At 36.8% G+C, this 26003-nt stretch overlaps 1 protein-coding gene across 1 annotated transcript; it reads right to left on the bottom strand.

Annotated features, from left to right (window-relative positions):
* Positions 1-318: 318 nt before the first annotated feature.
* Positions 319-13817, bottom strand: LOC104230047 (trimethyltridecatetraene synthase-like). Its single transcript, XM_070168557.1, has 2 exons — positions 12794-13817; positions 319-1060 (listed from the first exon to the last, which is right to left on the bottom strand). The coding sequence occupies exons 1-2, from the start codon at positions 13691-13693 to the stop codon at positions 434-436; spliced, it is 1527 nt and encodes a 508-aa protein (XP_070024658.1). The 5' UTR covers positions 13694-13817; the 3' UTR covers positions 319-433.
* Between the last annotated feature and the right edge of the window lie 12186 nt (positions 13818-26003).

Raw genomic sequence — 26003 nt, 5'->3', positions numbered from 1 at the left:
CTTTGGGGATTGTCTCTTTTTATTCTACATTGAACCAAGGTTTGGATGTCTCCAAAAGGGTAAGATTTCTTGTTTTAATTCTCTCTCTCTCTTATGTCCGATTGGGTTGTTTGTTAGAGAATTGAACAATGATCAGAGTTCCAATACTTGAGTTTTAAGTTCTTGTATTTCAGTCAAAACCTCTTTCTATGATTTAAAGTCTTCTGTTGTCCGTACTTGTATCAGTAAAATTCATTTGCACTATAAATCTTTCTGGTATTGTTTTAACGTTAAAAATCACGAAACCATTTATAAATTTAAAATATTTTCACACGTTAATGACTTGAAATTCCCAACCTCGCACTGAACATCCATGATAAAAAACAAACATTTTGACCACTACAAATATGAGACATGCATATAACAAAACGATTTTAATGGTTTTAATTATCCACTATTTGTAAAGATGGTTGGGAAGTCGAGGCTCCATCATCACGTCAAGTGCGACTTTGGGGTGTGTAATTAGCCCATAAATCTCTTCCATGCTAATGTCTTCTGGACTCATACCATTAGGCAATCTCCAGTTGAATCCATGCAACAAGTTAGCTAAAGTTGCCCTAATTATACGAATCCCAAGGCTGTATCCTGGGCACTTTCTCCGGCCCGCGCCAAATGGCAAGAGCGTAAAATGTTGTCCTGTGACATCAATATTCTTCCCTTCAAACCTCTCCGGAAGGAATTCTTCTGGTGACTCCCAATGCTGTGAATTTCTTCCAATACTCCAAGTGTTCACAATTAAAATTGTACCTTTAGGTATGTCATAGCCTGCTACATGACAATCCTCCAAGGCAATGCGCGGTGGAAGCATGGTGCTTACTGGGTGAAGCCTCAATGTTTCCTTGATGACTGACTCAATGTAAGGGAGTTGAGTGTAATCTTTTTCTTGAACCCATCTGTCCTGTGAAATGACAAGGTCTAGCTCTTGTTGTGCTTTCTTCATAATCTTAGGTTGTCTAAGAAGTTCATAAAAAGCCCATTCAACGGTTGTTGCTGAGGTGTCCGTGCCGCCAGCCAATAAGTCCTATCATCAAATTATAAACCAAAATATCAAAGAAAGCCAAAATATTTTTTAATGGAGTACTTTAAGCACAAGATTTGACGAGAGATTTAATAATTATAGCCTATTCTGCTTTTGAGAAGTATTATCTTAGGTAAATAATTTTGGAGATTTTGAGTTGCTTTCTAGGCTAGAGTCCATAGTAGTTGATTGCAAAGGTTAAGGTACTAGATTTTATACCCTCTTTGGTTATTGAGTTGTAACCTTATAATTGCACTTGTTTTTAGTGAAGCTTGAGGAAAATTCTACACTAATAGGTCATGATTTTTACTCTCCGGAGCAAAGAGGTTATTAGCGTAAAGTTACTTGTGCTCATTAATTTTTGCAGTGTACTTTCTGTTTCATTTTAGAATATACAGATTCAAAAATATGGTTCTTCAATAGGCAAAAATGGGGCAAAACGCAATTCATCTCCCCCATCTTGTATCTAGGTGCTCTTTAAATTAACAATTATCACCAGAACGTAAGGATAACACCTTAAAAGAATCCAAGATGGTAGTACTGCCAGGTGTTTAATAAGGGCAATCAACCACATGATTACCATTGTTTAACGGAAGTATTATGGATGGTGAAAATCAAGGATACATAACTAATAACAAGAGAGAACTACTCCTAAGACTAGGAAGGAATACAATGAAAGGACAAGAAAGATATTGAGAAAAATGCCAAAACTAAAAAGATCTTAATCTGTGAGATTGGTCTAGATGAGTACAATCAAATCTCAGCTAATACGAATGCAGCGTATATTTGGGATGCACTGCAAACTGCTCATGAAGAGGCGGACCAAGTTAAATAGTCCAAAATCGATATTCTCATGACACAACATGAACTCTTCAATATGAAAGAGGGTGAAACTATCCAAGAAAGCATACTCGCTTCACTCTGATCACTAATGAGTTAAGCTCTCTTGAAAAAAGTCATCCCTATAAATAAACTAGTATGAAAAATTCTGAGCATTCTGCCTCCGTCTTGGGAAAGCAAGGTGAACGCAATTTCAGAAGCAAGAGATCTGAAGAGGTTCACCATTGACGATTTTATTGAAAATTTAAAAACCTATGAGTTGAAGAAATATAATAATCATGAGTTGGCTGAACCTTGAAAATACAAGATTTTGGTTCTCAAGACCACTAAAAAGCTAGAAACTGATTACGATCATATGGCACTACTGACTCGTACATTCCACGTGCTATCTAAAAGGATCGTCATTTTTCGAAAAAGGGTAGCACCTCCAAAGCAAAGGCTTCAAAGCAGAACAACTCCGAGGCGTACTATGAGTATGATAGTCTTGATTACTTTATTAGGAATTATCCAATGTGGGAGACCGAGTGGGAGAAGAATAATCATGATAAAATAAAAGAGCAAAAGATGGATCAAGTCCCTGAGCGTAAGCTCCAAAAGAGAGCAACAATTAAGATTGTGCAAAAAGCTTTAGCTGCAATGGATAATTTCTCTAATGGTGAATCTGATGATAAAAGAGAAAATAAAGATCTATCCTTGATGGCCATGGATGACTCGAACTTATATGATAAAAATATTCTTGCATTAATGGCAAAGTCTGACTCAGAAGTGGAAAAAGAATAATTTGAGGTAAGTTTTCTGAAGATTAAAGAAAAAGATCTATACTCTAAGAAAAACTGGCTTCCTTATCTCAGGATATAATTGATGCATATCATACTATATGTGATGAAAAGGAACAATTGATGAATGCATATCCCTATCTTAAACTTGATCACAAAGGATTAAAGTTAAATGAGGAAAACCTGAAAAAGAGTGTTAAAGAATTAATGAACCAGGTTCTTGCATTAGATCATGAGAAGTTAATTTTGTAAAGGGGAAAAAGATTCTTGATGCACCTACTAAAGGAAAAGACATAGCTTGTACTATTCATGAGAATCTTGAGAATGAACTGAATAAGGAAAAGAATGATTTTTCAGCTAAATGTAAGAAAGTAGGTTATTCCAAGAGAATCTAAATAAGTCTAAGTATGATTTAGATAGAACACATCGGTGGACCAATTCTGGAGATGTTAACATCATCGCATGAAGACCAAAATGATAATCGTTAAGGAATATGGTATATAAAAGCTAAGACTCTCTATAATCCCAGAAGTAAATACGTGTCTGTTCTTGATAATAGGCTTTGCATAATTCACACTTTAAGAATTCATGTAAAGCTAAGTTTCAAGAACTTATAAGAATGTTAAGTTTGTTGAGAAAAGGAAAATCGTTAAATCTAGTTCTTCCTTAAAAAATGTAGATTGTCAGGTTGGGCTAAGAGGAATAAGATTCATCCTTTTACTCAAAAAAAGAGATCCAAGCCAATACGGGTTCATAAATCTAACCTCTAAATTATTTTACAAGTTAAGGTGAGAGAGCAACAAATTGTGGTATTTAGATAATGCTTGCTCCGGACACATGACTGGTAAAATATAAAACTTTCTCTCACTGATAAGAGTTTGGTGAGAGTGGAGAGAAAATAGGAAACAAAGAACCTGGTTCATTAAATGTTGTGGACGAAAAATCTAGTTCTCTGGGAATAATGTTTTCTAATTCGGCTAAGTTTGATGAAGGTGAAAAGAAGGATAGAGAGAAAGTAAATAAAGAAGTTGAGGATGATGATGATCTTGTCGGAGAAGGTATAAAAATTTTAAGTAAAGGTTGTAGGTGAAGGTATTTCTGGAGCGAAAAAGAAATTGAAAGATTTGCCCAAAAATATTGTCAAAGCTATGATCATTGAGGGAAGGACTCCTAAGATGAGGAGTAAGAGAAAAGTAGCTATGGAAGAGATTGAGGAGGCAAACAAAAGGAGGAGGCAAGAAAAGAGAAATTCAGGTTGCGCAATGAACCGGATATAAAGCATATAGATCGTAAGGCTGAAGAAGAGGAAGACAAAGAGGAGGTTCCTCCGCAGAGAAAAAGGAGGGTTAGTCCATATGATACTATCGAAAAGAAGAAGTGAAAAAGAAAACAACTCGCAAGAAGAAGAAAGAGACGAATCTTGATGAGCCAAAATCAAGTTTGAGAAAGAAAAGAAAAACTGAGGAGAAGGTGGCAACTATGGGGAAAGAAAGGTGGTTTGGTTCGCTATGAATCTGAAGAGCAAGGGTAACTGACCCTGAAGTTGTTATGAAAGAACTATTGGAGAAGTTAGAATTCTAGGAATAGGCACACTAGTTCCTCCATCCACCTCCTATGGTATGGGAAGATAAAGTCTTGGATATTCTATATTAACCTCATTCTAGTGGATGAAACTACTATGACCACAACTGTGAAGAAAGTTGACCTAGTGTTTGATGCTGCTACTTTGGAAGAAAATCTGAAGGTTCCTGTTGAAGTGTTTGACACCTATGTCAAAAGAGAATCGCCAAAAGTTGTAGATAAAGAAGATGATAAAGAGAGAGACTAAGAAAGCACGAAAATTGTTTAAGTTTGAGATGAGGGAAATTCACAAACTGCTCTTTAAGTATGCGAACAAATGTGTGCTTCCCTGATATGAGAGAAGGCACGAGGCTACTTATATGAATTTAGCAGTGATGTAAGTCCTTGATCAAAACAAGCCACTTAATCTGCCTTCCATGATGATCAAGCATATGTCTAAGGTGGCTGATTCTTTGAAAGAGGTGCATGCTTTGCCTTATGGGTTCGTGCTCTCTTTGGTGTTTGACTACAAGGTTCATGTAACTTCTAGATAGAAAGGAACCAGTAAGGACATGTTTGATATAAAAATACGGGAGGATTGTAAATTTTTTCAGTATGAATGTGTTCCAAGAAAACCCGGTCCACAAAGCAACAGTCAGATTACTTAGATACTCAATAACTTGAAAAATCTTGAGGAAAAAAATAAAAAACTCAACAAGGAGATTGAATTGTTGATGGTTGAGCCAACCTCTTCTACAAAGGAGAACAAGCAGTTGAAGGAAGAGATGAGAAGGGAACAATTAGTCGCTACTAATGTTCACTTTCACAAGCTTCTAGAGCATATGTAGAAGCAACCCTCTTCCAGTCAATGAACCTGGTCCTTAGTCCCTCCTAGCCCAGTCCAAACCTAGTCAAGCTTTGTTTGAATATCTAACTTTTTTACTCTACTGGTTTGATCTTTCTTTTTGTGGCATTTAAATTATGTTCTTGTAAGATTTTTTTTGTTGGTTTGGGCCTAAGAAGCTTAATATGATGCATAAATTAAAAAAAATTACATTTTTGGGTTGTAAATCTTTGATATGGCTAATATCCTTAGAATAATTATTTTACCTCTTGACTTATGTACATTAGTGCAGTCCAAGTGGCCATGATGCTTAATCTTTACCTTTGCCTCAAATAACTGATGCTTTATTTTTCGATGATGTCGAAAAGGAGGAATTAAGGATGTTCACATAATGTTGATCAATAAATTGGATTCCTGCTTAAAAAAGATTTCTTTTGGGTTGACTATTTTGACTGTGTTCAAAAGATTTATGCAGAAAAGTGCAGAAACAATTTGGTTCTTATGTTGAGTTGTACATAAGCTTGTCATCATCAAAAAGGGAAAAATTTATTGGTTTAAGTTTAAATTTGTTTTGATGATTAACAAATAGTGATTAACAAACTAGGTGTTAGACCTCTGCCACTTTGAGCTTGACTTGACAACGAGAATATTGTCATGGGGCAGCAAGAGTATTGTCAAGCTAAGGTGCACGAGTAGCACCAAGGTAAAAAGGGAAACGGGCAAGTGATGGCCAATGCTTTGACAAAGGCGAAGCAGCTTGGCAAGGGCTTGATAATGAGATGTGGGTTGAGGATGATACTTGATCATGGCAAAGGCATGAGGCAGTGATGCCAAGGCAAGGCAAAAACAAAGTGGCCAGGGCAGGCTAAAGTGCAACAGAAAGAAAGTGCACGGGATAGACTTGTCATGGCATTGGGGCGCGACAAAAGGCCATGTTCATAGGCAATGGCATAGGAAAAATATGGCTACAATGCAGCTGAGTACAAGGCATTGGCATCTGATTCAAGCCAAGGCATGAAAATGGGCAGCAAGCTTCAGATTGACCAAGTCAAGAGCGGTTACGACACATATTGTGCACAAGGGCAGCAGCTGGCTTTTGCTAAAAAGCTGGCAGATGGTTTTAGCACGTCTTTTGGCCATGTTTACATTATTTTTAGAACGATATTACATGATCCTAGTAGTTGGGGGATGTCAACTCACTAGGCTAAAATAGTGGTGTGTGGGACAAGTGTCTAAGTCTAAGTACGACAAGTGTAAGACAAAGGGGTTGTCTCAAATTTTATAAGTGGACATAATCTTTATGCTTGGTAGAAGAGAGAAAAACATGTGGAGTGCATGTTTTAGAGTTCGGAAAGAGTTCCTAAGTCTTTAAGAGAAAACTCCAAGGGTCAAGAGAGTGAAATTCTTTTGTACACGGCTGTACTTTGAGTTGAGTTTCTTTGTATGCTCGAGTTAAATATAAAGTTGGGAAAAGAGTTTCTTATATATTATGCCTTGTGTTCTCTATATTTCTGTTGCCTTTACTTAAATTTCGTAGCCTTAATCATTCCTAAACAACCTACGTTGAAAGTTGCCTAAAAATAATCAAAGTCCAAACTTGCTGTAATTTTGGCTAAGTGTTGCGAGTAGGCTGAAGTCAAGCCTGTGACTTGGCTGCCGCGCAGTCTGGTTTCGGCAGACAAAAAACACGCTTGTGACAACTGGTATTAGTGTCGCAAGTTCATGACGGAGACACGACGGGCAGTGGCATATTTCGTGGTCTTGTTTGAGAACATGGCCAGTGGTAACAACAAATTGAGGGAAAGGCTAACGAAACTGGAGGCATTGGTTGGAAATATTCCTGAAGGTGAATAAATTCAGACTCTCGTGACATGGCTTGCCTACCTTGAGGCAGAATTGGCAAGGCTATGTCAAGAGAATGCGGATCTTAAAAGTGAGACAGTGGTACTGCGACGTGCTGTGGGCGAGGATGCTCCTCAACGTGGTGTTGATCGTCTCAAGGTAAAAATTCCTAAACCTATGGAATTTGTGGGTGCAAGGAGTACTCATGAATTGGAGAATTTTCTTTGGGGTATGGAGAAGTACTTTCATGTTATTCGTGTGCAAGACGAAATAGAGAAAGTAACCTTGACTAGCATGTATTTGAGTGAAGATGTTAAGTTGTGGTGGCGCACTCGTGTGGCTATAAATGAAAGTTTGGGCAGGCCAAAGATTGAGTCGTGGGAGCGGTTTAAAAAAGAATTGAAGGATCAGTTCCTTTCTAGCAATATTTCTTGGATTGCTAGGGACAAACTGAAAAAGTTGAGACAAACCGAATTAGTTAGAGCATATGTCAAAGAGTTCACTTCTTTAATGTTGAGCTTTAGCAATTTGTCGGAAGAAGACAAATTGCACAACTTCATGAGCGAGCTGCAATAGTCGGCACAATTGGAGTTGCATAGGTAGAATATTCAAAACCTCGCAAGTGATGTGGCTGCGGCTGATGCATTGGTCAATTTTCACTTGATTGATGAGACTTCTGCTTCAAAGTCCAACAACGGAAAGAAGGACAAGGCAAAAGAGTAAAAGAAATGTGAAAATAACAATGCTAATGAAGATAAGGGGAATGGAAGGCAAGAGGCTGGAAATTCAAAGAGTAAGGAGAAGAGCAGTAAATTCAGTGGCTGTTTCATTTGTGATGGGCCACATCGAGCAAGGGACTGCCCGAAAAAGTCAGTGTTAAATGCTATGACTGCTATGGACAAGAGAGTTGCATTGGAGGCAATGGCCAACGACAAACAAGTGGTTGGTGTGAATGCAATATTGGCTGAAGAGAAGGGAGGCCAAGGGGCATTGCTTGTCAACCTCTTAGGACTCATAAATTGAGCTAACATTGACGAGGACGTCGAGTTTCAAAGGGTATGGGTAGTTTGTTAGACCTCCACCACTTTGAGCTTGACTTGACAACGAGAGTGTTGTCATGGGGCAGGAAGAGTATTGCCAAGCTAAGGTGCATGAGTAGCACCAAAGCAAAAAGGGAAACGGGCAAGTAATGGCCAATGCTTTGACGGAGGCGAAGCAACTTGGCAAGGTCTTGACAATGAGATGTGGCCTGAGGATGATACTTGATCATGGCAAAGGCATGAGGCAGTGATGCAAAGGCAAGGCAAAAACAAAGTGGCCAGGGCAGGCTAAAGTGCAACGGAAAGTAGTGCACGGGACAAACTTGTCATGGCATTGGGGTGCGACAAAGGGCCATGTTCGTGGGCAATGGCATAGGAAAAATGTGGCTTCAATGCAGGTGAGTACAAGGCATTGGCATCTGATTCAAGCCAAGGCACGAAAATGGGCAACAAGCTTCAGATTGACCATGTCAAGGGCGGTTACGGCACATGTTGTGCACATGGACAGTAGTTGGCTTTTGCTAAAAAGCAGGCAGATGGTATTATCACGTCTTTGGCCATGTTTACATTATTTTTAGCACGATTTTACATGATCCTAGTAGTCGGGGGAAGTTAATTACACTAGGCTAAAATAGTGGGTTGTGTGGGATAAGTGTCTAAGCCTAAGTACGACAAGTGTAAGGCAAAGGGATTGTCTCAAATTTTATAAATGGACAGAATTATTATGCTTAAAGAGAGAAAAAACATGTAGAATGCATATTTTATAGTTCGGAAAGAGTTCCTAAGTCTTTAAGAGAAAAATCTAAGGGTCAAGAGAGTGAAATTCTTTTGTACACGGCTGTACTTTGAGTTGAGTTTCTTTGTATGCTCGAGTTAAATATAAAGTTGGGAAAAGAGTTTCCTATATATTGTGCCTTGTGTTCTCTATATTTCTATTGCCTTTAATTAAATTTCATATCCTTAATCGTTCCTAAACTTACTACGTTGAAAGTTGCCTAAAAATAATCTAAGTCCAAAGTTGTTGTAATTTTGGCTAAGTGTTGCGAGTAGGCTGAAGTCAAGCCCGGGACTTGGCTGTCGCGCAGGCTGGTTTCTGCAGATAGAAAACACACTTGTGACAACTGGTATCAGAGTGGAGTAGATTCATTACGGAGACACGACGGGCAGTGGCATATTTTGTGGTCTTGTTTGAGAACATGGCCGGTGGTAACAACGAATTGTGGGAAAGGCTAATGAAATTGGAGGTATTGGTTGGAAATGTTCCTGAAGGTGAATAAATTCATACTCTCGTGACAAGGCTTGCATACCTTGAGGCAGAATTGGCAAGGCTATGTCAAGAGAATGTGGATCTTAAAAGTGAGATAGTGGTGCTGCGACATTCTGTGGGCGAGGATGCTCCTCAACGTGGTGCTGATTGTCTCAAGATAAAAATTCCTAAACCTATGGCATTTGGGGGTGCAAGGACTGCATGTGAATTGGAGAATTTTCTTTGGGGTATGGAGAAGTACTTTCATGCTATTCGTGTGCAAGACAAAAAGGAGAAAGTAACTTTGACTAGCATGTATTTGAGTGAAGATGCTAAGTTGTGGTGATGCACTCGTGTGGCTAAAAATGAAAATTTGGGCAGACCAAAGATTGAGTCGTGGGAGGGCTTGAAAAAGAATTGAAGGAACAGTTCATTCCTAGCAAAACGTCTTGGATTGCTAGGGACAAACTGAAAATGTTGAGACAAACCCGATCAGTTAGAGAATATGTCAAAGAGTTCCCTTCTTTAATGTTGAGCATCAGCAATTTGTCGGAAGACGACAAATTGCACAACTTCATGAGCGGGCTGCAATAGTGGACACAATTAGAGTTACATAGGCAGAATATTCAAAACCTCGCAAGTGATATGGATGCGGCTGATGCATTGGGAATTTTCACTTGATTGATGAGACTTTTGCTTCAAAGTCCAACGACGGAAAGAAGGACAAGGCAAAGGAACGGAAGAAATGTGAAAATAACAATGCTAATGAAGATAAGGGGAAGGCAAGAGGCTGGAACTTCAAAGAGCAAGGAGAAGGGCAGTAAATTCAGTGGTTGTTTCATTTGTGATGGGCCACATCGAGTAAGGGACTGCCCGAAGAAGGCAATGTTAAATGCTATGACTGATGTGGACATGAGAGCTGCATTAGAGGCAATGGCCAGCGACAAACAAGTGGTTGGAGTGAATGCAATTGTGGTTGAAGAGAAGGGAGACTAAGGGGCATTGTGTTTCAACCCCTTAGGACTCATAAATTGAGCTAACATTGATGAGAACATGGAGTTTCAAAGGATGTGGGTGGTTTATTAGACCTCCGCCACTTTGAGCTTGACCTGACAACGAGAGTGTTGTCATGGGCAGCAAGAGTGTTGCCAAGCTAAGGTGAACGAGTAGCACCAAGGCAAAAAGGGAAACGGGCAAGTGATGGCCAAGGTTTTGACAGAGGCGAAGCTGCTTGGCAAGGTCTTGACAATGATTTGCGGGCTGAGGGTGACACTTGACCATGGAAAAGGCATCAAAACATTAGGCAGTGATGCCAAGGCAAGGCAAAAATGAAGTGGCAAAGGCATGCTAAAGTGCAACGGAAAGCAGTGCGTGAGACAGACTTGTCATGGCATTGGGGCACAGCATGTGCACATGCTGTGCACATGGGCAGCAGTTGGCTTTTGCTAAAAAGCTGACGGATGGTGTTAGCATATTTTTGGCCATGTTTGCATTATTTTTAGCATGATTTTACATGATCCTAGTAGTTGGGGGATGTTAACTACACTAGGCTAAAATAGTGGGCTTTTGGGACAAGTGTCTAAGCCTAAGTGCGACAAGTGTAAGGCAAAGGGGCTGTCTCATATTTTATAAATGGGCAGAATCCTTATGCTTGGTAGAAGAGAGAAAAACGTGTAGAGTGCATGTTTTAGAGTTAGGAAAGAGTTCCTAAGTCTTTGAGAGAAAATTTTGAGGGTCAAGAGAGTGATCTTCTTTTGTACACGGCTGTACTTTGAGTTGAGTTTCTTTGTATGCTCGAGTTAAATACAAAGTTGGGAAAAGAGTTTCATGTATATTGTGCCTTGTGTTCTTATATATTTCGGTTGCCTTTACTTAAATTTCCTAGCCTAAATCGTTCCTAAACTTACTACGTTGAAAGTTGACTAAAAATAATCTAAGTCCAAAGTTGCTGTAATTTTGACTAAGTGTTATGAGAAGGATGAAGTCAAGCGCGGGATTTGGCTACCGTGTAGGCTGATTTCGACGGACAGAAAATACGCTTGTGACACTAGGTACCTTGAAGCTATTTGTTGCTTTAACAAATAGGATTAATGACTTGCCAAGAAGTTATCAAAGAACCATGTCCCTAGATATACGTTGATGAATCGTGGTCAACCAAAATTCACTTAATTGATGCACTTGCATAAAAGGAAAAAGTGTCTGAAGTTGGGATTATTTAAGGAAGCCAAGTCCTATTGGGATTATTTTCCTTAACAAATTATTTCTGCGTTTTGGTTCAAAAATTAGAAAAGTATTCGACTCAACTTCATGCCTATATAAAGCATCAAGTTGCTGCTTTTGAGGCTAACACTATTTTCGCACAAACACTACAAATCACTCTTGGCAAATAGCAATCATAGTAAGGAGGTGCTTTCAAGGATTTAAGCCACACAACTAAAGAACTTTGTCTAAATATGAGCTGTCTAATTCTTAAGTTGTTGAGTCTTGATTTATTGTTCGTAAATTACAACCTATTCGTTTATTCATGAGAAGTATTGTTATAGGTAAATAATTTTGGAGATGTTTCTAGACTAGAGTTTATAGCCATGAAAGTTTAGCTACAATTAAGTTGATTGTATGAGTTAAGATACTAGAGCCGAGAGTCTATTGGAAACAGGCTTTCTACCTTTTTAAGGTAGTGGTAGAATTACATACACACTATTCTTCTCAGATTTCACTTGTGAGATTATACTGGGTTTGTTGATGTTATTGTTGCAGGAGTTAAGGTACTAGAGTTTAAAATACCTTTGGTTATTGAACTGTAACCTAAAAACTACTCGTGTTGTTTAGTAAAATTTGAGGAAAATCCTATGAATAGGTCATGATTTATACTTCTCTTTAGTAAGGAGGTTTTCCATGTAAATTATTTGTATTCTTTAATTTCTACTGTTTGGTTCTAAAATATACAGATTGAAGAACTAGTTCTTCAAACGGCGAAAATCGGGCAAGATAAAAATTCTCCTCCCCTCTCATGTCTAGGTGAATTCTAAATTAACAGTTTTTCACAATTAGCTACTTATTTTATTATGATATCAATGATTATATTTTGTAATTTAAGCATCCTCCCTAACAAAGTTTACATCATTGCAATGTACAGTCAGTACTCATTTACGCATTTTTTCTATAAAAATTGATCTAACTAAATGGGTGTTAAGCTGTTTTATAAGAATATTAGAGCCAATAGGAGTAGCTAAAAGCCATTTGAACATAAATAATTTTAATTTAGATGGCTGATCATAATGGGATTGTCTGTTCATTTCAATCAGGAGGTAATCACCGCATAAACCTCCTTTTTGTATTTTTTTATAACTATTATATATAACGTAATTAATCCTCCACCCTATTTTTTGCAGAGATGTTTGATTGGAAATAGCGTTTAAGAATGAACGAGAGCTTTTTAACTTGTAAACTTAAACATCTAATCGAAATTTCTGTGGTTATAAATTTTGTCATTAAGGATAAATTAGAAGTTTAAAGTTACACGTTGAATATGACATTTTATAAAGCACGATCTTAAAAAAATAAATATTAAAAAAAAAAAAGGAGTACCTGCATTAGACCCTTGACACAATCATTGGTGAGTTTGACCTCAAGATTAGGATCCTCAGCTTGCTGCAGCAAAACATCGACCATGTCTCTTGGCACAAAGTTCTTCTCTCCCCTATTAGCCTTGTGATCATCTAGCACAAAGTTATGAAATTTGTCGAAGTTCCTATGCAACTCCTTCATTTGCTTGACATAACCCTGCAAATCCAAGAAAGCAAGCCAAGGTATCCAGTCCCCAATATTGATCACACCATTAAGCAAAAACCACTTATCAAGCATATCCTGCAATTGTTTCAAAGTTATCATTGAATTTTGACCAGGTGACTCGCTAAAATATTTTCCACTCAATACTGTTCTACTTATACTTGTAAGAGTGTACCGAGTTAAATGGTCTCTAAGAAGAATTGGCTTCCCAGAGAGAGCAAAAAGACGTGAAATCAAATTATGCCTTTCCTCTATGCGAATGTACTCAAATGAATCCAAACGTTTAGGATTGAAAATCTCGTTGAGATAGATCCTCCTTGCTTGTCTCCAAAAGGGTCCATAACGTGCCCATGTCATGTCGCAATAATTATAAGCAGTATATTTACCAGCGGCAAGCTCAGGGCGAGAAGCCCAAATGGCATCATTTGTTTTCAAGAATTCTCTAGCCATATCTGGGGAGGATAAAATAAGGACATTGCGCGAACCGAACTTTAGTAGCATTAAATCTCCGTATCTTTTTGCAAGTTCGTGAAGGGATCTGTGAGGGGTGGAACCAAGAAGATGTATATTGCCAACAATAGGCCATGGTTTTGGACCTGGTGGAAGATTTTGTTTACGACGAGGACTATGAAGAAACTTTGAGAGAAAAACTAATGTAAGAAGGCCTGTTAAGGCTAAAACTACCCAGGAATTCTCCATGTCTTGGTGCTGGAGATGTGTCTATTTTTTTTCTCCTCAGTGGAGATGTGTTTATCAACTTGGTTATTTTATGCAGGGCAGGCTGAAGGGGTAGGGGAGTAAGGTCAACGCTTTGGGGGGCTCATTTCCTAATAATGACTGGAGTAGTAGTAAATGTATAGATTGCCTTTTCCTTTTAAAACGGTACTTAATACTACTATTCTGAGTTTGTAATTGGTCTGAGTCAGACCGTCTGGTCTGCCTATTGAAAAATTAGGTAATGCTAAAAACTCCCCTTAAATTTATCTTACACCTGAATGTAAATTTTTTTTGGGGGGGTATTTACATTTAATATTGGAATATAATCCAAATTATGCTTATCTATCTTTCTTTCTCACAAAAAAATGTGTACTTTCACTGCTTTAATCTTCTCTCCAAGTAAGTTTTGTCAATACAAGGTCTGAAGTGTTAGGGATATAGTAGATATGCCCTATATCCAATATCATATTTGATAATTGTTAGAGATACAGTAGATATGACATAGATCCAATATCATATTTGATGATTTGAACATATTTTTATGAACGTTATTTGATATAAAATATATGGCATTAGATATTCTTTTATCATAGTTATTTTTAATTGTTTGATTAACTTGATAAGGTCCTTGATTAAATTTTGAGACTTGTCATCGTGATAGAGATCATGATAATGAGAGCAAAGTTTTTTACAATTTAATCTAAATTTGTTCTTGATCGTAGGATTACTAATTTGAACATTAGTAATCCAGTTAGATCAATTTTTATGTGATCGTCTTTATGGGATAAAGATTAGTTGATCTCATTAACTAAATTACATAGATAGATGATGCATATAGAGATATGGTCATTGAACCGACTCATTGGATAATTCCTAATGGTTAGAATTACCATAAACTGTCAATAGGATATTCTCTTGAAGAATGTGATGTAAGAGTTTATTTTGACCTGAGATCGTCATAGTAATTGTTAAGTTATTTATTGTGCTTTGATACCAGACACCTATGGCCCTAGGGCGATAGTTGAAAGGATATTGGGTATGATTAACTACTTGTAGAATTAGTGATGGATCAAGATGGAATCTGTCAACTCTTGGTAATGAGTTTAAGCTCCATGTTGTCATGAATTATAAATGACCAAACTAAGACCTTGGCCAGGGCAATTGAATGAAAGAAGAAATGAGTTTCTTAGGTCATTCAATGGTCGATTATATTTGACATGAACACATAGTTGGTCGCCTATAGGATTTGACAGTTGAACCATATCCTAGGGTGATCCAGAGCTATAAAGACAGAAGGAATTACTACATTATTCTTCTACTGGTTCTTGAGAGTAAATTGTATACTTCATGCTATCCGGTCGTTAAGGAGTGTTGCTAGACGCCACCCTCGATTAGTATATTGATGTGGTCAATTTACTACCGGCTTAGTATTGAACCTATGGGGTCGCACACTAACGAGTGTTCTGATCTTTGCTAAAGGATTAATTACTTTAGTATTTGATAATTAAATTAAAGAATTTAATTAGTCAAATAAATTTAGTTATTAGTCCAAATGAAATATTATTATATTCTTTGCTAGCACAGACGATATAATTAATATGGTGAACAAATTAAAGTTTTCTATTTAGAATAGAAAATTAAATTATCTCTTGGTTGAATATATATGATATATATTACGTAGTCATAATTGATATTTATTTTTATATAGGAGATATATAAATATTAATAAAGTATCCAATTTGAAATTGAATTGTAAATCCCATAAGAGACGTCTACAACACGAAATCTATTTGTTATGGGATTTGAACTTTGTTTTTAGCAAAATATAATTAATGACTTATAAGGAAAATCCAATATTGAATTGGATTTGGCACTATTACAATCCAGCTTTCACGTTGGACTTCATGGAAAAGTCCATGTAAATATTCGGCAGGTTCAAACTTCCTGAGAATGTTTCCGATTTCTTTTTAGAAAAATCCCATCAAGTTTATTTTGGAATAAACTTTTATCCTAAGTAAATCATTATTATATAAAGGGTGATGGAGAAAATTTTCCATATTATTAATTTTTGAGAAGAAAACCACTTTGTAAAAGTGAGAGTACAATACAAAGCCAACAGAAAAAATACAATTACAAGAAAAATGTTTCTTGTTCTTCTAACATTGAGTTGAGATTTTTGAGAAAATTTCAACACAATTTTTTTCGTTCAATTTGTTCGCGGGTTTCATTGATCAAAGAGTTGATAGCAAGGATCAGTCTCGGTGTGGATACGCATATAGTCTTCGCACTATCGAAGAATTTGAAACGAGACTTTCTTCACCAGGTACGTCTTAGATCCGATCTATTGACATGTAAATAAATTTTAAACACGAAAAGATCTACCTAGGATTGTTATTATCTTCCGTTGTGTACTACGAACACCTATGCGCAATCTTTCAGTGGTATCAGAACCGTGGTTTATTGTATCTAAAATTTATTTACGAAATATTTTAAGATTATATTTGAAGAGTTCAAACCATAATACATGTGTATTATGCAATAGTCAAATTGTTTGAATGCATATGGATTGATATAATTTTATTGTGAATAAAATATATATACATATAAGTTAAACTCTTGAGATAGTTCGTAACTTGAATTTGAAATTTTTGTATTAGATATGATTGTAATCTATAATAGGTTATTGGATTCTACTGTTATTTTAATTGTTATTAGTTCATGAGATGTTAATTAATAATAGTTTTCTGGCATGAATTATTTTTATGTGATATATAAGATAAACATGTTAGAAGATGTTGAATTTCGTTTTTATGTCACATGCTTGTTCGTTACATAATTTTGAATTATTTATTACATGTGATGTAAATCAAATTAGGACTAAGCATGTAGACAATGTGAACTAAATTCATATGCTATAAAAGATTTGATCTTTATGTTATTAAAAACTGTTTTAGTATCAATTCCCTCTTACTAAAATTTGAGTTCTTAAATAATAAAATATAAGATATTTTATTATAGAGCTATCCATCAAGGTAAATAATTTTATTTATTTCTTGTTTATAAGGAGCGGCCTGATTACCAGGAGACTTATAGTTCGAGAATATGTTAAAATTATTTATTGCATTAGATGCATGGATTGAAAGAATTATTCAATTTTACACTAGACGCCTGGACCACCCGGGGGAGTATAAAATTTAATAAGTTCTTTGCTATCATGATGGTTGAACTCAACTATGCCAATAGGATCGACCTGACTACCAGGGGACTATTTGACATAGAGCTATTTAAGGAAATTGTATGGGGATACAATTGGTAAGAGTACCTACATTTAAAATATATGTGAGAAACGACTTGACTTCCAAGGGGCTCATACATATTGTTAAAGGATTTCTTTACTCCACTAATAGAAATAAAGATTTCGTAAACTATAATGAGGGTAAATAATTTAAAATAATTAGTGGAAATATCATTTAGATAAAAGTCCATGTCTTTATGATATATGCAAATATGTTCTTATATCATTGCCTCTTCTTTTGTATATTTTAGATTTCTCAATATATCTGTTATATCACTACTTGAAATACTTGAGACCAACAAGTTGGTAGGACCAAACTTTGATGACTGGAATAGAAATTTGAGAATTGTTCTCATGCATAAAAAGCTCATTGATGTGATCGATAAGCCTGCAAAGATAGTCCCACCAGAGAATGATGTTCAAGGCACCAAGGTTTATCAGAAACACTTGGAAGAATGCCTTGCTATTAAACACATCATTCTCGCTTCTATTAGTTCTGAACTCTAGAAGAAAACATCATAATATGGATCCAACTCCAATCATTTAATATCTTAAGAAGATAGCTGATACATAGTTGGACATTGAAAACTCTCCAGTTGGACCTCTTGTCAATCATATGATTGTTCTTACCAAAGAACATGAGAAGTTGGGGTACAAGCTTGGTAAAAAGCTTTCTGAAGATTTGATCTTGCAGTCAGTATATGATGTTGAATGTTTTCACTGTAAGAAGAAAGGGCATTGGAAGATAAACTGCAAGGAGTATCTGACAACTCTAAAGGACAAGAAACAAGGTGAGACATTAATAAAAAATATTTTCAATGTTTCTTTAGCTACTACTAATTGTTCACTGTGGGTATTAGGTACTGGCAATGGTTATAACATCTGTAATATGTTGCAAGGGTTCAAGATAAGTAGGAGGCTAAAGAAAGGAGAAGTTAATCTACAAGTTGGAAATGGTGCAAAAGTTGCAGCCGTAGCTGTAGGATCAATTTATTTAATAATGCCTACGGGAAAAGTACTTATGTTGGATGATTGTTATTACGTTCCTAAATTTGTTTCGAACATAATTTCAGCTTCTATTCTATACAAACGAGGTTTCGCATTAATATATGCAATGGTATTTGCTCTATTTATTATAGCGATAATTTATATGTGAATGGCTATCTACAACATGATGTTTATGTCTTACCTAATGTGAATGCTAATTCAATTATGCATGTTTCAAGTCTTAAGAGAAAAAGAGATGATCAAGTAAATCATACATATCTTTGGCATTGTCGGTTTGGTTATATTGGAGAGAAAAGAATTAACAAGTTGTACAAGGAAGGGTACCTTGACAAATATGATTTTGAATCATATCCAACTTGTGAATCTTGTCTCAAAGGAAAAATGACCAAATCTCCATTTACTGGAAGTGGAGAAAGAGCTTCTGAATTATTGGGACTAATTCATACAGATGTTTGTGGGCCCATGAAAATTCAAGCTAGAGGTGGATATTCTTACTTCATCACCTTCACTGATGATATGTCAAGATATGGATTTGTGTATCTTATGAAACACAAGTCTGAATCTTTTGAAATGTTCAAAAGGTTCCGTAGTGAAGTTGAGAAGCAGACTGGTAAAAGTATCAAAGTACTAAGGTCTGATAGAGGTGGAGAATATCTTAGTGAAGATTTTACCAGATATCTCAAAGAGAATGGGATTCTCTCACAGTGGACACTTCCAGGAACACCACAATACAATGGTGTGTCTGAAAGGAGAAATCGAACCTTATTAGATATGGTGAGATCTATGATGCGGTTCACTGATCGTCCAATAAATTTATAGGGATATGCTTTAGAAGCAGCAACATACTTACTTTATAAAGTTCCCACTAAGTCGGTCTCTACAACACTATATGAGATATGGAAAGAGTGTAAGACTAACCTTAAACATATTAAAGTTTGGGGTTGTCTAGCTTATGTTAAGAGACTGCAATCTGATAAACTTGACTCAAGATCTGATAAAAGTAGGTTCATTGGGTATCCCAAAGAAACAATGGGATATTATTTCTATCACCCTTTTGACCATAAAGCGTTTGTGGCTATAGGAGCTACCTTTTTGGAAATGGAATTTCTTTTGGAAGGAAATTATAGTGGAGAAATGTAACTTGATGAAGTTCAAGAAACTAATGAATCCACACAAAATCAAGATCATGAGACACAAGTTGAAGAACCTTAATTGGATGTTTTGAAGTTGACAAGGAAGTTACCATCTTCAACGGTTAAGGTTCAAGAACTAAATGTAGTTCAAGAACAGGTTAATGAACCAGTTCTAAATCAAATTGAACAACAACCAAATCCAACACAAGGTGAACAAGTTGTACAAGAACCTCTTAGAAGGTCTACACGAGAACGTCATGTACCAACTAGATTAAATGTAATGGTACAAGAAGATGTATCAAATGAGAGTGGTCATAATAATGATAACCCTAAGACCTATGAAGAGAGTATACAAAGTTCTGATTATGAATTATAGCAAATGGATGTGAAAACAACTTTCCTTAATGGTGAGCTAGAAGAGGATGTGTACATGACACAACCTGAAGGTTTCACATCTTCATCTGATCATAATAAAATTTGCAAGCTACAAAGATCCATTTATGGACTAAAGCAGCTAGCTCTTATAGATGGAAAGAGAATGAATGCAGTTTTCCACGGTCAGCTTTATCAGAACAGGATGTCCAGAGCCTTCAACAAAAGAGTCAAGCCGAGACAGTTCATACCGGGGCAGCTAGTATTAAAGAAAATTTTCCCACATCAAGATGAAGCCAAAGGGAAGTTCTCTCTCAACTGGTAGGGTCCATACATGGTTCACCAGATCCTGACAAAAGGAGCCCTCATACTTGCAGAAATGGACGGAGAAGTCTGGCCAAAGCCGATCAATTCAGATGCAGTCAAGCATTACTATGTGTAATCTTATGCTTTCCTATATGATGTAAATTGTACTATGCCTGACCTGATTCCCATTTAAGAGGGGATACGTAGGCAGCCCTATGGGTTTGGTCACAATTCAATAAAAATTTCATTTCCCCCTGCGATTGGAAACTGGAGCAGAATTTTGAGGAGGACCCTCAAAATTCCGAAGTTGATTTCAGCCATTTATCGCTGGCAGCAGTCAGAAGCAGCAACCCAGTAAACTGGGGCAGAATTTTGAGGAGGACCCTCAAAATTCCGTAGCAAGAGAGATTTCAATGTCCTGAACCACGTCATAGTCGTCAGTTCATCTAAAGAAAATTATTCTTAATTATGTAATTATTTTATTCTTTTACTAAATCATGCGTGCCTTGTTTAGAAACGCTACCCCAATGATACATACAGTATCACTAGATCAAAGCCGAGCAGGTCGAGCAAAGCCAGCGGGGATACGAACTAACCTCCCCCCTTTAAAAAACTCATGATTTTTCTTTGGATGCAGGCACTTGGGTTACGAAATCATCATACATACAATACACTCACGAGACAAACACTATTCAGGAATACAGCTCTTAGAACTGTTACACTTACCAACATTCACTATCCATACACACCAGTGGCGTTCCATATGTCACGATGTCCCCAGCAGTCACAATATCGCAATCTACTATCTGCTAAGAAAGCCTTATTACCATTTGCTATTTTTACTTTTTTCATAAGGCTACCATTCTGCCTTCCGAGACCAAGCTCTGTCTCCATCTGCATTCCTGCATTGCATAAGGCTACCATTCTGCCTTTTGAGACTAAGCTTTGTCTCCGTTTGCATTTCTGCATTGCATAAGGCTACCATTCTGCCTTCCGAGACTAAGCTCTATCACCATCTGCATTTCTACATTTCATAAGGCTACCATTCTGCCTTCCGAGGTTAAGTTATACCTCCATACCGCATTTGCATGGCTGAAAGATTGTCGCCTCTATATTTGCATGGCTGAAAGATCGCCACCTTTACATTTGCATGGCTGAAAGATCGCCACCTTCTGCATTGCATAGGCTGAAAGATTGCCAAACTCTGCATCTCATAGGCTGAAAGATCGCCAAACTGTTCGAGGGCGTCATTGTTCGGAGGTACCATTTTCATAGCTCGAAAACACCATGCCATGGTCTAAGGACCCCTTTTTTTTCTTTTGCATATCATTATTCAAAGGCATCATTCTCATAGCCCGAGAGCATTATTTCATGGCCTGCGAATCCTTTATTACACGCTTCATGGCCCAGGACATTATGGTCTAAGGACGTCATACTAACCGTCTGAAGACAAACATTCATGGTCCGATAGGAATTCGCATCATGTTTAAATTTACGCACAATATATGCTTGCGTTACTTATTTGCAGGTGAACGGCGAGTAACGGCTATTTCGGCAGGAGTGATTCTGCTCCAATTCCCGCAGCCCTATTAGACTTCAACCATTCGCCCCGTCCTAAATACTGCGTCCTTTCTTGAAAGTCTCCATTGGCATACTATGTTGACGGATCCTGAACTACATATAGCCTGATTCCTATAGAACCAGGGATATGCAAGCAGTTCATAAACCAGAGCACGACCTAAGTCTCCTCAAACCATTTCGTTCGGTCAAAATTGGCCATCATATCTTTACCCGACAACTCTTTTATCCTTCTCAGGTAAAGAGGGGCAGCTGTTGATACCCAATTTTTTCAAGTATGTTTTTCATATGAAAAATACCTTCAAAATAGCATATATATGCATATGTAAGCATATTCAAACGTTTTATTATTTTTCCTTATTTTTAGATATTTTTAAATCGATTTATTGCCTATAGAACCCCGTCAAAACACTTAGGCAATCCTTAGAGCAATAATTGAAACTGAATCTGCTTCTGTTAATTATTACAACCAGTAGGCATGCCTGATTTGGACTTCTTATCTGAGTTATGCAATAAATTAAAAATTCCTCAACAATCTCATCTCCCTCGTCTTTAATGTTTTTAAATCTGACCTAAACAGTACGTGGAAGACATGCTATTTTATGTGTTTTGAGGAGGTATACATGAGCCTTTGTTTGTTTATATGTTTCCCCCCAAACTTGCATATGTGTTTTGTATGTCGCTTTAGAATTTTTACCTTTGCAACTCCAAATAAGCCTAACATCCCTCCCTGTTAGGATTAGTAGTCCTAAGTGCCTCCGGGACTGATACGAATGGGACGGGTAATAGCATGCAATAAGTAATCGATACCAATCCGCTCTTTAATACCTTAACGGGGTGGGAAGGGTAGATATTGATATGATGACCCCGCGATAATGTCACGTATAGCCCCTCATTGAGGAGTGATTACCGGACATTGTATGGGGTGATCCATATTTTTAATAAACCTAGGACCCCCCCCCCTCTTTGTTCTTTAGCATTTCAATTATTTCTTTTTAAAAAAATCAGCTTTTCTATTCGTTCCTTCAAACTTTGTTTACGTTCAAACCATTATGTGAAATCCCCTCTTATTTGAGCCTTATTTGTCTACATGTTAATTGCACCAAATTCACTATAATTGTCTTGCCGGGAACCATACTAGTGGATTCTGAGGGGTGCCTAACACCTTTCCCGTAGAATAATTTCAAGCCCTTACCCTATCTCTGGTTATTCAAATCAAATTATTTTGGTGTTCTAATGCACCTTAAATCATTAGGTGGCGGCTCTTCAAAATTCAAACCTAGTTCCCAAAAGGAACGAGTTGTCCTTCCAAATGTCATAAAACCGATTTCACGAGAAAAAGGGGGCGCGACATGCACGTGAAGGAGATAAATCTAACTTATTAAGAAGCAGTATCTCCTGATCTGATCGAAAAGGTTGCATATTGGATAAGGAGAGAAAGACTCCTTACATGAAGAGAACACAGTTTATGAAGAAGATAGTGTTAGAGTTTGAGATCACCTTTAACTCTTCTACGATAGAAGAGTAGCATCTGTATCCTAGTCAATCTCTAATTACTAACCTATAAAATATTAGTGTTGTTCTCTTTTATAGGTAATGCACATAAGCAGAAGTTAAACTTAAATTGAGAGCAGAAGAGCAAGGAGATTTTGCAAGCAATTTATGTGTGATTCGAGTGTGCAATCCTGAAGCCACTTGAACGAGATAGAAGAACCAGTTCCAAGTGTCTATCTTTTATTCTAGTTCAATTGTAGTAGGTGATTTTACATTGTACCTTTCAGCTTTCATAGAAGCAATGTATTAGGTACTTAGAGTGTTCAAGTTATAGTTAACTTGAAGTTGTCGCAACAGTTGAGGTTGTGTGCCACAACGGGATTAGAGTTAATCCTTAGGTTTACAAAGAGTTTTGTAAATGTTGTTTTGGCTCAGTGATTTTAGTGGAAGTTTGGGAAAATCCTATTGAGTAGTAGGTCGTGGTTTTTTCACTTTTTGAGCCAGGTGTTTCCCACATAAAAATCTTTGTGTTCTTTATTTTCTTTATTCATTATTTTGCAAATAGTAGTAGTTGGAACACATAGAAGAATCAGGTCCTTCTATAGTTCAGTTAAGCGAAAATTGGGTACCTCACAAATCACCCCCCCCCCTCCTCTTGTGTGGTATTGATGTTTAAAACATCAAACAGGTTTTAAAATCAGTAGGCAAACTGATTAGGTTTATATCACCTCACTTTAAAACAATGCTATATATTCTATGTTTGTGATGCTCGGACTTCTCTAAAATTACTTGAAATCTGTGCTTAAGACGTGCTACTTATTTATTTATGTGTGGAGGTAAATATGAGCCCCCTTAATTGTTTCTCTATTTGATAGTCCTTTATTTTTTTGTTGCTGCTTAGATTTTACCCTTTAGACACCTTAAGAAAGTCTGGAACTGCCTAAAATTAGAGGTCCTAAACTCATCCAGGACCACAAGGAAGGGACGGGTAAACCACGCTTAGAGTTGTTAATTAAAAATCGCTTATATAACCGCTAAGGGGAGGGTAATGGATAGTAAAAGGATATGATGACTTGTGCGCTAATACAACATGTAACCCCTCTATTTGAGGAAGGCTTATCGGGTATTGTACAGATATGATCCTATAGGCTAACCAACTTAGGACTTCCCTTCCTTTAATTACATATGTGTGCTTAGACTGCCTAAGTTTTCTTTATTTACATATGTGTGCTTAGACTGCCTAAACTTCCTTTATTTACATATGTGTGCTTAGACTACTTACCTATTAAATGACTAATTCACATAACTGAGTTCGGCTGGCACCAACCATTGTGGACCACGAGGGGTGCCTCACACCTTTCCCTCGAGGTTATTTCGAGCCTTTACCCTAATCTCTGGTAATGCAAACTAGTTATATGAGTTAATTTCCCTAGGTTCCCTAACGCACCTTAATCCGTTAGGTGGCGACTCTTCAAATACCCAACTCCCAAAAGGAAACGAGTTGTTCCCAATGAATATCGAAACCCGGACTCCGCGAGGAAAAAGGGGGCGCGACAGTTATTACTGTAATTCATTTGAGAGTTATTACTGTAATTCATCCAAATATTAATAAAACTCCATTGTTGTCCCATTTCCAATTATTTTTCAATTTTCTGTTTGAGTATAATACAAAAAATTTCCAAGAATTTTTTCATATTTGGGTCAAAGAAGGATTGGGGAAGTTAACCTTATCACTTATAAAAATTAAAGTTGCGGATATCAGAAAACTTTGGGGATTTTCACTACAAATCTGAGCCAACAACAAAGTTTAAAAACTCTTGCAAATCTAAGGATTACCTATAACCCTTGTAGCAACCAGCTACAAGCTGTTGCGACTACTTCAAGTTAACTCTAACTTGAACAATACAAGTCGAGTTTACAACCTCTTGAGAGCCTAATGATTATCTCTAACCTGTGTAGCAACACGCCACAGACTGTTACGACTGCTTCAAGTTAACTCTAACTTGAATAATATAAGTCATGTACCTAGTATAATTTGCTTCTATGAAAGCTTAAAGGTACAACTCAAAATGCCTACTATACTTTAAACTAAAAATAAAGAAAGATACATATAAATCTTTATGGATCTAGTTCATGTAGCTTGAGGATCACACTCTTGAATCTCACAGGAATTGCTCACAAAATGCCTTGCTATTTTGCTCTCAATTCGTGCTTTCACTTTTGTATTTGTGAGTTTCCTGTAAAAGAGAACACAACTGATATTTATAGAGTTAGTAGAATAAGGATTAACTAGAGTTCTAATGCTTTACTCTTCCTTGGCAGAAGAGTTCTAGTCAACTTCAACTTCTAATCCTTCTCTTATCTTGGATAGAGTTTCTTCAATTAAGGAGTCATGTTCCTTATTAATTATGCAACATTTTTGTCCAGGGATTATCAGAAATAACCACTTATACTTATCTCTTTCACGTGCATGCGTTTTGCTTGATTCTGTCTGTCACCTATATACACTATCCATGGAGCTGGTTCATGCATGTGTTCCTTTGTCAATCATCAATTCAAATCGCTTAGGTCAAAAATGTCTTAGTAGCTTTTCTTGCTCCGCATCTTTTACAAACTCTTTGCTTTTGAGAAGTCTTTTCTCTCTTAATGAAGAAGAAAGATAAAATATTAATACAATTTGATCCAATTACTTCGAGATTAAAATGCGAAATGAACAAGCCAAGTTTCAGTCTTTGAACATCAATTAAGTTATCGAGGAAACAAAGCCTATTACAAAGGCCTGCTTGCACTGTCATATGGACTTTGGGTTTATTTCGTGCAGCGTATTAAAGCAATTCAAAGAATATCCAAGAATTTTTTCATATTTGGGTCAAAGAAGGCTTGGGGAATTTAACCTTTTCACTTTCTAGAAATTAAAGTTGCGGATATCAGAAAACTTTGGGGATTGTCTCTTTTTATTCTACATTGAACCAAGGTTTGGATGTCTCCAAAAGGGTAAGATTTCTTGTTTTAATTCTCTCTCTCTCCTATGTCCGATTGGGTTGTTTGTTAGAGAATTGAACAATGATTAGAGTTCCAATACTTGAGTTTTAAGTTCTTGTATTTC

Source organism: Nicotiana sylvestris, chromosome 3 (assembly GCF_000393655.2).
Source record: "Nicotiana sylvestris chromosome 3, ASM39365v2, whole genome shotgun sequence".
Taxonomy (NCBI): domain Eukaryota; kingdom Viridiplantae; phylum Streptophyta; class Magnoliopsida; order Solanales; family Solanaceae; genus Nicotiana; species Nicotiana sylvestris.
This window is presented reverse-complemented; position numbering and strand designations above follow the sequence as displayed.

What these genes read in the sequence shown, in the direction of transcription:
- LOC104230047 (XM_070168557.1), bottom strand. Translation starts at nt 13,693, where the DNA reads ATGGAGAATTCCTGGGTAGTTTTAGCCTTAACAGGCCTTCTTACATTA. An exon ending in GTGTCAAGGGTCTAATGCAG is followed by an intron (nt 1,061 to 12,793) that starts GTACTCCTTTTT and finishes ATTTGATGATAG; the next exon opens with GACTTATTGGCTGGCGGCAC.